At 38.7% G+C, this 12,969-nt stretch overlaps 1 protein-coding gene across 1 annotated transcript in view; it reads right to left on the reverse strand.

The window, feature by feature from the left end:
- Positions 1-12,969, reverse strand: part of DCHS2 (dachsous cadherin-related 2) — a 238,410-nt gene that overhangs the window by 72,055 nt on the left and 153,386 nt on the right. The window contains exons 6-10 of the mRNA XM_040625493.1: positions 11,522-12,538; positions 8,552-8,739; positions 7,142-7,241; positions 3,410-3,567; positions 646-1,489 (exon numbers count right to left, since the gene is read on the reverse strand). Coding sequence (XP_040481427.1) covers positions 646-1,489; positions 3,410-3,567; positions 7,142-7,241; positions 8,552-8,739; positions 11,522-12,538 — 2,307 coding nt within the window. The remainder of the gene's footprint in view (positions 1-645; positions 1,490-3,409; positions 3,568-7,141; positions 7,242-8,551; positions 8,740-11,521; positions 12,539-12,969) is intronic.

Here is a 12,969-nt window from a genome sequence, read left to right on the forward strand (position 1 = left end):
ATTTCCAATTTCACAAGAATGACACTTTATGCATGTAGCCTTCCATCAAACTGCATCAAAACTTTTAGGAGATGTTATCTGGCAACATGGTGACAGCAAGACAAGCGAAGTGACAGTGAGTGACATTTCTGCAGAGTGGACAGTGAATAAATGCTTCTGCAAAAAATAAAATGTTACAGCTGATGTGAGAAGTAAAGGTTTTAATGCCCCAAATCAATCGAACCATTTAAAAATACAGTATTTCCAGCTATTTCCAAATGAATATTTGTACGATCTTAAAGATAAGTTTCCCTTCTAAAGTCTTCGAATAATGCTGATGATTAGTATACTCCGTCTTGATGCACTTTGGTACCATCTCCTACCCTGTGAGGATCCACAGTGCAAAGCAGGAAGGAAGTTCGCTACTGCATATTCATCTTGTGAAATGTGAGCTAGCAACAAAGCATTGTCGATGCTAACCAACAGGCCAATCACAGGTGGCTGTCTGAGTACAACCTCTGGGCCTTTCATAGATGTAAGTTACACAGTAAATCAAGTCACATTTCTTTAAAGCTTATTCATCTTGAGAACTGTCATTTTAGGGGCGAAAATGAAAAGACAAATGTGAGCAAGTGATCAGAGACTTTAACTGATGACAGACAGTACCTGATGACTTGTCTAGCATAAAGGCCATGTTTTCATTTCCTGAGATGATGCTGTATGTCACTCGTCCATTCCTTCCTTCATCTGGATCTTGAGCACTTACGTGGTGCACCAAGGAGCCCACCGTGGCATCCTCTTTGATGTGGGCAATGGGGAAAGACATAAAAGTGGGGCTGTGGTCATTTACATCCAAAATCACAACCTTTGCCATCAGTGATCTCAATCTCCGGTCTGTCACATTCGCAGCCTGATCCGATGCAGTTATTGTCAGGATGACAGCTGGAACCCTCTCTCTGTCAAGGGGGGATGCAGTGACTAATGTGCCAAATGAGGGGTGGATGAGAAATGGACTCATTCCAGGGTGGTGGGATTCAATGAAGTATTGAATTCTACTGTTCAAAAAACTGCCATCCCCATCTTTGGCATTGAAGATATGCACCAGAGTCCCTATAGGGACATTCTCTTCGACACTTATCACAACGAACTCTTCTTGGAAAAATGGGGAATGGTCATTCTGATCCTCCACATCAATACTAAGGAAGACTGTGCTATTTAGGGGAGGGGTTTTGCTGTGGTCTTTAGTAACCACCCTGAAAAGGTAATGAGATGTCATTTCATAATCAAGTTCCTTAGAAAGGAACAAGTCCCCTGTTGAGCTGTCGATTTCGAAGTGACCATCCTTGTCGTCTTCAGCAATACTAAAATGTAACTTTCCATTATGATGTTGTTGAAGGTGATCGGGTGACTTTATCAAGCTCATTATTTTTGCGGGCTTCAAGTTTTCGGGTAAAACTAAGTGTCTAATATTCTGAGAAATGATAGCTCTCCCTTTAGATAGTGGTATCACCTGAAAGAATGAAAAGGAGCTGTTAATTTGGGGTCCTTTTTAACAGTTGACTCAATAGGTGTGATGATACTACTTTGAAGCTAATTCCTTCCATTTGTATGATACACATATGTTAATTGGTGAGAAAATGTCTTTTTCTAGTATATAATTCCAATACGTCTCTGAAGATCGAAAATTTCGTAACATCCAGGAGATAAGAAAGTACAGAATTTTCCATTTCCCTGTTTGTTCTAATGCGTGAAATGAGGTTTGGTGAGACCACTCTATAGTTAAACTGAATTGTAGCTTTGTGATTCTTCAATGAGAATGTGAAATAGATAGTTCTCCAAATTACTCTAAATCCTAGAGACCAATATATCCATAATGACAACATCTGTGCACATTTATGTATCATGTGTCTTTGTTTATCTGAAACCAGAGACTTGGAAATATTACGATATAGAATTCTCTACTAACCCGCATATTCTCAATCAATAAAGAATATAATTTAGAAACAGAATTCTTAGGGATATATATTCTTGATTATTGTACATATCTGTATTAATATTAGTGATTGTCATGCTCAGGAACGAAGAAATCTAGTTATGCACAATGATCTCATTTTTAACTGGCTAGTGTGAATTTTTCCTACAATGAAGACTTCCCACAAGTTGTTTGCTCATTATGATTAAAGAAAAGCCTTAAAATATGGTTCTCAAGTGACTTTTCTAAATTTAAAAACAATTACATAGAACTATGTGATATATTATTGGCCACTTGTTTACATACAAGTTTCTCCCGCAAATTTACCAGGTCCTTGCAATTAGGAACAAGTAAAAGACAAGACAATTTGTTCTTCGTAAGCAAAGCAACATAAACGCCTATGTAGTGATAAAGATAACTATCTTGTCAGGAACTGTACAAAGTTAAAATTAAGAGTTACTTGGGTCTAATCATTTCTCAAGTGATAATAAAAAGACACACATAAATCTGCAATGCTCTCTAAAAATAGTATTCATGTATTTAAGGTATCTTCACTGTACACATTTGTATAAAAATCTAACAAAAACCTTCTGAACAACTTTTCACACTTTATCGTGATGACGGGACATTACCTGGATATCTTTTAGTTCAATTAGCCAATATGTAGTATATCATTAGTTTCAGATGTGGAACTCAGTTATTCATCGGTTGCATAAGACACTCAGTGCTCTTCACATCACGTGCCCTCCTTAATGCCCATCACCCAGTTACCCATCCCTCTCCAAATAACCCTCAGTTTGTTTCCCATAGTTAAGAGTCTCTTGTGATTTGTTTCCCTCTCTGATTTCTTCCCATTCCGTTTTCTCTCCCTTCCCCTATGATCCTCTGCACTGTTTCTAATATTCTACATATGAGTGAAACCATATGACAATTATTGTCTTTCTCTGATTGACTTATTCTGCTCAGCATAACACTCTCCAGTTCCAGTTGATGTAAATGGTAATATTTCATCCTTTTGATGGCTGAGTAATATTCGATTGTATATATGGACCACATCTTCTTTACCTGTTCATCTGTCGATGGACATCTGGGCCCTTTCCATAGTTAGGCTATTGTGGACACTGCTACTATAAACACTGGGGTACAGGCGCCCCTTTGGATCACGACATCTGTATCTTTGGGGTAAATACCTAGTAGTGCAATTGCTGGGTCGTAAGGTAGCTCTATTTTTAACTTCTTGAGGAACCTCCGTACTGTTTTCCAGAGTGGCTGCACCAGCTTGCATTCCCACCAGCATTGTAAAAGGGTTCCCCTTTCTCCTCATCCTCTCCAACATTTGTTGTTTCCCGTCTTGTTAATTTCAGCCATTCTGACTGGTGGGAAGTGGTATCTCATTGCAGTTTCGATTTGTATTTCTCTGATGCCGAGTGATGCTGAGCATTTTTTTCAAAACATTACCTGGATATTAATGACTGCCTGGCCTTGAAGAGGAGGCACTCCCTGGTCACTGGCAATGACGGTCATCCTGTAGGAAGGTCTACGGTCATATGAAAGCATGGTGGTTGTTCTTATTTCACCACTGTTGGCATCAATCTTGAAGTGATCAGAACTGTCTTCTATACACACACACACAGAAATTAAGAAATCAATGTTAACTGACAATGCAGAAAACAGAATTAATGAATGTACATACATCTGTGATAACTTGGAAGATTTGTTTGTTTTAAGCTCTGAGAGTGTATGAACATAAAATAATATTAAAATATAGACAAGAAACATAACAGATTTTTAAATGTTTTATTATGGAAATTTTCAAACATATGTAAAAGTAGACAGAATGCTATACTGAGCTCCGCACAAAGATGACTTTGACCTTATATTGAGACTGCACTGAGATGATGACTGTGCCTGTCATCTAGCTTCAATAATTAGCAACTCATGACCAATCTTTCTTCCCTACTCATATATTCCCCTTTACCATCATCTTTGGAAGAAAATCCCAGAAATCCTGTTATTTCTTCTGGATATATTTCAACATGCATCTCTACTTATTGGTAACCCAGGGTAACAAGTCATTATAGGAAAGTCAGGGTAAAAACTTGATGCTAAGCTTTTATTTAACAATGTTCAAAATAATGGATTGGTTACTAACATCCCCCTCCTGGGCTCCAACTGTGATAATTAGAAGTTTGCTTTGCCTCTGTTTTAAGACTCATTAAGCATGAATTTAAACACATTAGCAGGGTTTCAATCTATTGCCATTATTATTCTTATCTATGTTCAAATTGTCCCGTCTTTGAACATTGGGATTCTTTTAAAGTTGATTCCTGAACTTTTCTAATATGATCCTAGTCATCTTTAGTAACCTCCTTGTATCTGGTATGACAAAATGGCACAGACTCATCTTGTAAAGATTTCCTGTCCAAGACATGGAGTCAGCCATTTTTTCAAGGACTCCTGATTCCCTTTGGAGAACATGGTATTGGGAGGCTATATTCTGAATGTGAGGGGGTGCGTATTGCTTCCAGGCCAGTCATCGTTTCTAGGCTTTTTTCAGTGGACAGAGAATACACACACACAAACTAAAATATGTCATAAGTTCATACTGGTACTTCTAATCAAATTGATTATATAGGTTTTTTGTTAAATAACAGATTTCTATTCTTTAGTAAAATTTAAACATTTCAAACAAACCAAAAAACTCTCGACAAAGCCTGAGTTAGTGGCTTTCTTTCATTCTTGTGTTCCATTTTGATGAGTCATTATCACAGAACAGATATTTTATCAGTCCTAGGAGATATAAAGACAAATAAAAAAGAACTCTTGCCCTTAAGAAAGTTAGAAGGTACAGCAGGAAATTATGTAACATCTATTAATTGTGATTTCTACGCTTTGATCCATTTATTCATTCTTACATGAATACCGTATGAAATTTTCACAAATGTTACACATGTTTTTGTTTGCATTATCTTTTCTTTCTCTCTCACTCTTTTTTTTTTTTTAAAGAGACAGAGCATGAGTGGTGGGGGGGAGGGGCAGAGAAAGGAGAGAAAGAATCCCAAACGGACTCCATGCTCAGTGTGGAGCCTGACTGGGGGCTCCATCTCGCAACCCTGAGATCACAACCTGAGCCAAAATTAAGAGTCTGAAGCTTAACTGACCGAGCCAACCAGGCACCCTACATTATATTTATTTTTATCTTGCTATTTTTTCTCATATTTTGTAGTTGCCTCTATTTAGCAATTGGATGAAGTAAAAGCAAAGGTATGAATAACATAATATACACCATTGTATTTTTTATATTGCTACACCCAAATATCATTTTAGAAGCTAATTTAAAAAAAATCAATATTTCAGGGGCGCCTGGGTGGTACAGCGGTTAAGCGTCTGCCTTCGTCTCAGGGCATGATCCCGGTGTTATGGGATCGAGCCCCACATCAGGCTCCTCCGCTATGAGCCTGCTTCTTCCTCTCCCACTCCCCCTGCTTGTGTTCCCTCTCTCACTGGCTGTCTCTATCTCCGTTGAATAAATAAATAAAATCTTTAAAAAAAAAATCAATATTTCAAACATTTGGAAATATATGATGAACACCCATGTAAACATTCCCAAATTAGCCAACTCCCAAAATTTCTTCAAAAGCTTTAAATAAATACATTAAGTATCACTACGGCAGAGGACCTGGGTATACCTCCCAAGCTCGTTCCCCTCCTTTTTCCCTGTAACTAGCCTCTTTTCTAAAGTGGTGGTTTATCTTTCCAGTCCACATACTCGTGAATAATATATAGCCTGGTTTCATTTCTTTCTAGATAATGGTATGATAGCAGGATTATAGTTGAATATAGTAATTTCTGTGTGTGTTTGTGTGTGTATGTGTGTGCACAGCAGGCTCATTATCACTGAATATGTTGCCTTTAGGACCTTGAACTTGCCCAAGCATGAATATGATATGCCTTTTCATTTCATTCTTCTTTAAGGTCTTTCTTTAATAATTTGTAGTTTCCTACATAAAGGTGTTGAATGTCTTTTATTGAAATTTTCCTTCCTATGCTCCTATCAGTATGCTCCTGATTTGGGGGGTTTTGAAATATATAATGTGAGGGATTGTGTTTAAGAAAAATAGGACAATATTACAAATATAAATTGTCCACAGCTCCTTAGCCCCATCCCAGAGAGCCCTTCAAGCGAAGGCACCCGAAACTTAAACTTCATTACTTCACAGTATATCTGCCCCAACATCCTATGGTTTTCTCTGTTATGGTGAGCAAGGTCTTTGAAAATCTGATTAGTTTTTAAAATGCTAGTGATTTTTTTGGGGTGCCTGGGTGGCTCAGTCGGTTGAGTGATGGACTCTTGGTTTCGGCTAAGGTCATGATCTCTGGGTGCTGAGATCCAGCCCTCTGTTGGGTTTGGTGCTCGACAGGGTGTCTCCTTGAGATTCTCTCTCTCCCTCTCCCTCCTCCCCCTTCCCCCACTCTCTCTCTCTCTCAAATAAATAAACCTTTAAAAAGAAATAAAATGCTAGTGATTTTTAAAAAGATTTTCTTTCTTTTTCTTTCTTTCTTGAGAGAAAGAGATAACATTAGTAGCAAGAAATACCATTATGTCTCATTTTGTGACAAACATGACAAAGCAACAAATACCTTTAAAAATAGTATAAAATGCAGTGCCAACTAAAACTAATCACCAGAACAAATCTGAGACCTGTGCATTCTAAAAGAAATACATAAACATGAGCCATTCTCAGTGAAGTTCCAACACACACGCATATATATGTACTGTGACATTTTCTAAGTATTATTTACTTTGACCTTAGGAATTCTTAGTCTTCAAGAGATTCATACATGTTTGGCATTCATAATCATATTTCTTTATACTTAATACCAATTTTGCTTCACTACTAATTTACTTTCAATAGAAGTTGATTTGCATTTCAGATTATTGAAAATTATCCATTTAAGGTGGATGGTTGGTTGGTTTCTATTTAGGACACAGAAAAATGACAATGATTTTACATTAAACTTTTGAGTTATTTTTTTAAATGTAGGCGATTCTAGATAATCACAAATGTATTTTGTTTGTACCTGGTGTTATTTTCAACATTAACCATTTTCCCAGAAGAAGGTAGATAGCTGGTAGACAAAAGAGGAAAATCTAAAAGCTCCTAATCCTTTATGAAGGGTGACTTTTACCTGAAGATACTGAATATACAACTTCCGCGTTGTTTCCTTCGTCAAAATCCTTTGCAAACACAGTTGTAACCAACATATTTACTGGTTGACCTTCCAGAACCTGTCATTAAAACAAATGGCTTAAAAATTAGTGAAATTTTAGAAAAAACTATGAACCTTTAAGTGAAAGAACACATTGCTACTAAACATTTTTTAAACTGTTAAAATCCACCTATAACTCAAATGTCTACCACATAAAAGTTATGTAAGTGCAAATCCATGAAAAGAAACAATACTCCAAATTTGAACAAATTCAATTTGAACAAATTTTCTGCAGCATTTGAACTAATTTTGAGAAAAAAAATCCGATTGAGTAAATAAACGTAGATTTTGGATATATTTTAAGGATTCTAGCATCTCTTCATTTTTTAAAAGGTCCAAAATATGCTAAAAATAAATACAAACCTTTATTTCAGGAAACACACCTGATCCAGGTAACATACCTCATTAGTTAACAGAAATTTTCATGGAATATTGAAATGTACATGTGGAGCTGAACTCCAAGGGTAAAGTCCTGCCATAGGATGTTTTCATGATATGATTAAAATTGAAATGATACTATAATAATGCTTTGCTTTGGCAGGATTTTCTTTAAATACAGCTTTGGAAGATGAGTTTGAAGTTATTAACTGTCTCAGTACCTTTCTGAGGTGTTCAAGGCGCACATCGGAGCACAATTTGAACGTCCAATTCAGGCGCTTTGGAGCACCAGCTTCCCAACTGTTTATTCATATAACCCATTCATTAAAAAAAGTATAAATACCTCCAAATCTATTTATTAATTAGGTACATGAACAAATATTCTAATTTATTACGTATAGTATAAAACATACGAAACACGGAAATGAAAAAGATAAAATCATATACACATAGTTAGAAATTTCTGCCGGCGCTACCAAAGATCAAATGTTACCGTCTCTGGTTGCACATCTTTCTACTTGACAGCTACATACAGATTGTTCCTTATATTTAACTCACCAGCTTCAAGACGTGCACCAGTTGCTCATAAGGAGCTCTGCACAAAGAGATGCATGCAAATTACTGGGAAAACAATCCCTATCTCAGCATTACTGATAGTGGGGCTCCATTTTGTTTATATGCAACAGGCAAAACTACATTACCATAAAACTAGAGGTGTGATCCCAAATAGCACATAAAACCATTTTATTTTTTTTTAATTTGTGGAGTTTGGGTTTTTCATTTTTTGTTTTGTTTTGACATGTACACAATTTCTAAATCTCCTGGAAACGTATGCATTGCCACAACTTGAGACGGATTTGATAAATTCACACTTTTTACCACAAGATGGTGCTCAAAACAAACGACTAAGACTATCACAAAATGCTTGCAAGGCTACTTCACTCCACAAACCTTGACGTGTAATTCCTCTCCAGGGAGACACTGTGGGAAATATGGGCTGTTATCATTGATGTCAGTCACAGAGACGTAAACCACCATGGTGGCGTTCCGTGGTGGGGAGCCATGATCAGTCACCAGGACAGTCACCTGGTGGTGCCCCTGAAGCTCGTGATCCAGCGCCACCCAACTGATAAATTCACCTAAGGAACACGAAGGAGAACCAACAGGCGGTCACTGTGTATTAGAATGACCCCATCCAAGCGAATTCCCAGAAAGGATATAAAGCTCAGGGTAAATGCACCATTTCTAAGATGACGTACGATAGTAGTCTGGCTCTACTGTGAAATTTTCTGAAGTTTCTCCTGAAAACGCCACTTTCAATTTGTCTTTCTTTGTATTTCAAACTATCTACCAACCACCATCTGAACTAAAACAATGAATTCATAAAAATAAATGTTAAAATACTCTGTGGGAATTCAGTAGTAATTTAGAAGATTTAAAATTACAGCATATCTCTCTTCATATTGCCACATAGTATAACGGAAAGCACCTCAGCTCTGACATTACAAGTTCTGGGTTTGGGTCCCAGTTTTCCCAGCTCAGACGTGAAAGGACCTCTCCCTAGCCTGCCTCCTAGGGCTACCAGAAACAAATGCAATCATAAATTTAAAAGTATTTTGTAAGCTGTAAATTATCACAAATGTGACAGTTGTTATCGTTACTTTAAAATAATGCCAAAATACCTTCCTGAAAATCAAATACATTCTGTAGGCAATGGTTTATCTTCTATGTAAATAGTTCTTTATTGTTGTGTCATAAAACAGATGTATAGCAATGGATAGTGACTTCCCAAATAACTCAATGCTTTACAAGCTTTATTTTCCATGTTCTTCCTCAGAACTGTTTACTAGCAACTTCTCTCACGGTTCAAGCCAGGGAGACTCTGGCATAAAATCATAGCTGCTTCTACCTGATGCCAAGGACCACTGGAGGCCACATGCTCTCTCAGGGTAGCCCAGCTCCTGGTGCAGAGCTCCACCAGCCATTACTTGCCTCACTATTTATGGAAATATCTATTTGTGAGAAAGTCAATATGAAGCAACTTCCAGCTAACATGACCATTTCTAAGACTGGTTTTGCCCTCTTCATCCAAATGAAATGACGGTGTGTGGAACAAAACAAAGAGTGAAATCAGGAACAGAAAGGAAAATTCACGTTTGGGTAAGAAGTTGCGGAATTGTTGAGCTGAAATGCAGTGTTTACTATATCCATCTACTATATAAACTACATTTATACAGGGTTTACGAGAAGTGTGATTTTTAACAAAACTCACATACCCAACAACTGCATTTTTAAAGCTCCAAACCATAATTCTGCTCTGAAAACCCCAAATCCTGAATGGCAAGCAGATTTTTATCTGATGAACCAACTCTGATTGACAAGCAGCAGTTGGAAAGTCAGTGGGGAAAAGACTGTGAAGCTCAGCCTGGAACTGGGTACAGGGGACGCCAATGCAGGCCTCCATGGGAGCTAGTCCCAGTCCCCACAAATGGCTCAGAGCACCAGGATGTGCAGATGTGGAAGACAGGCACGCCTGCCACGCTCCGAAGGGTGCCCTCTACCCCTGTGTGGCCACACTGTACCCAGCCCTGGGGAATGGGAATCTTTTGCGAGAAGGTAGTCTTGCAAGCCCCTTCACAGACTTTAACTCTTTCCCCCTCCGAGCAGGACACGGAGCACATCAGGAATTATCTCCTCTATTCCTGCTAAGGAAACTGAGTTCTGAGGTTAAGCTACTGGCTTCAAGCCATACAACAACTCTAGGAAATGACACCCGGTCTTCTGAAGCTGGGTGCTGGACTAATTATAGGAGAGAGAAAACCATGGGGGAACCAACTATATACTTTAATTAATTTTTTTTTAAGTACCAAGTGAAATAGAAGATCTACTAAACTACCAAGCATCTGGAAGGCACCAGCAACGATCTTCCTGTAGTGCTGTGCCGTTTGTGTCCTGCAGAGGGCGTCCTAGCTTGGGCGTGAACGGGAGCTGAAATCCACTTTGCAGCCTTCCTGGCAAGTCCTGTGCCCTGGTGCAAAGCTCCATCTGCTGGAGGAAGAGGCACCTGTTCCTCATTCACACAACAGGCCCTTTATGAGAGGAAAGGCTTGAAGTTCAGAACTGAATTCAAATTCTATGCCACTATAGGGCAGGGGGTACCAGTTACAAAGGCTACAACATAAACGGTGCCTTCTGGAGTTGTGCAAGTGGTGATTTCCTCTTACTTCCTTCCAGCTCCCTAACCTAGGGCATGTTCTTTGAGCTCTCTGAGTCTCAGTTTCTTCAACTATGCTATGGTTGCCATATGAACATATTTCATTTGTAGGTGGTTGCAGAATTAAATAAAATCTTTGTAAATTTCTGCAATATAAATTTTAAAATATAATAGCATTTTAATACTTAACTTCATAATGAAGACTTGAAAAAAAAAACAACACCAAAACTCAGTGGAAATATTTGCCTTTTTCACCATGTTTCCCAACAGAATGAAAATGGGGAAATACATCAAGAGAGTGATTTTGCAATCTTACCTAATGGATTTTTTTCTAGCTGTACATCTATGACATTTATATTTTATAAAATATTATTTGGCCTTTTTTTTTAAAAAAAAAACACAAGTGAAAAAGAATGGTTGGAGGAAAAATTAGGCTTTGCACAGGGATCTATTCAATCCAATTCTGACGGTAGCTCTAATTCAGAATAAGAACCATATATTGGCAATATGTGGGTGGGAGGCAAGAGAAGTATGAGTCATTACAGGTAAAATTCTACTCGATTTTGACTCCATTTTAAAATCACAATTCTCTAATTGAATAAGGTATCTACTAGACACTAATTTTATGTTTGTAATGTTATCACTAAAAGACTTGAGGTTTATTCATTTCAATTTTAAAGGAATAAGTGGAAGCTACAAAATGCTACCTGTATTAGGGTTCATCTTGAAGAATTTTCCATCAGACAAAAGGAAATATGACAGCTGTCCATTCTTTCCCGAGTCTCTGTCAATGGCTGTAATTTTGCCTATTACCCCTTGGGGAACAGGGCTCTCCTCGACTTTCAAAAACAACACATCATGCAAGAAGGTAGGGGAATTGTCATTCTCATCCAGGACATGAACAATTACTGAAGTGCTCACATTTTGCGACAATCTGTCCTCCGGGATCCAGGCAAACGCTCTAAAATTATATGTCTGTGTGGATTCATAGTCTAGCTGTCGCCGCAAATAAATCCAGCCTGTGTCAGGGCGGACGCCAAACACAGCGGAGTCCGTGCTGGGCTCCAGGGAGTACAGGAGCCGCGAGCTTGGGCGCTGTGGGCCAAGCGGGTAGGCCTGTATTTGCAGGATTTGGGTCATCAACGAGAGACACTCGCTAACTTCCACTTGATAGATCAAGTTTTCAAAAGCCAAAGATGGGCTTTGCTCCTGCTCTTCAATGGCAACTGTCAGCACTAACAGGGATGCCCGAGAAGGAACGCCCAGATCCTGGGCCGCGAGAGTTAGCGTGCACTTCCGGGGCACGTGACTTCCCAGACTCTCATTGAGGAACACCGCCCCGAGCCCTGAGTCGATAGCAAAGATGCTTGGATTCTGGCTTGCGATCGTATATCTGATGAATCCATTCTTCCCACTGTCTTTGTCTTGTGCACGGGCGAGGTACAGGGCTGTGCCAGGCAATGTGGTCTGAGGAATCTGAACCTCATCAGAGGCTTTGGGAAATACCGGATGGTTGTCATTGACGTCAATCACAGTTATGTTGACCTCTGTACTGCTGTAGGCGGGGAGGCTGCCAAGCTGAGCCTGCACTGTGAGCACAACCACGGGCTGTGTTTCATGATCCAGAGGCTTCTGGGTTCGAATGACGCCCAGCCAAGGGTGAATAGAGAACTTTCTGTCCAAATCACCAGAGGAGATTCTATAAAAAATTGGTTCTGAGGAATCTAAAAAAAAGGGTGGGGGGGGGGTAGAAAAGAGAGAAACAAAAAGCAATCACCATATGCACCGACTGGAATGCACCTACTGGAAAAGCTGAAAACTTACAGCATTAATATATACATACACGTATATACACATATACATTCTACGGATATATACTACATCCATGGAAAACACAATGCAATGTCTTATATCTTCCTCAGCTCTCCAAAATCTACTGAAAAGTGGGCACCATAGTAGTAAGATGTATTAGATGGCAAAGGTAATGTCCAATGGACAAGGAGCTAGCTACAGGTCTCACCATCTTCCTTTCAATCATCCTGCATTAAGTAAAACGGAAAGATATTCAGAAAATAATTCAGATGCCTGTTTTACATATTTGGGGAAGCCAAGTTAAGGTTATGCTTAATACTTCTCTATGATATCTCCCTGTGAA

This window comes from Ursus maritimus, unplaced genomic scaffold, assembly GCF_017311325.1.
Source record: "Ursus maritimus isolate PB19 unplaced genomic scaffold, ASM1731132v1 scaffold_11, whole genome shotgun sequence".
Lineage (NCBI taxonomy): Eukaryota > Metazoa > Chordata > Mammalia > Carnivora > Ursidae > Ursus > Ursus maritimus.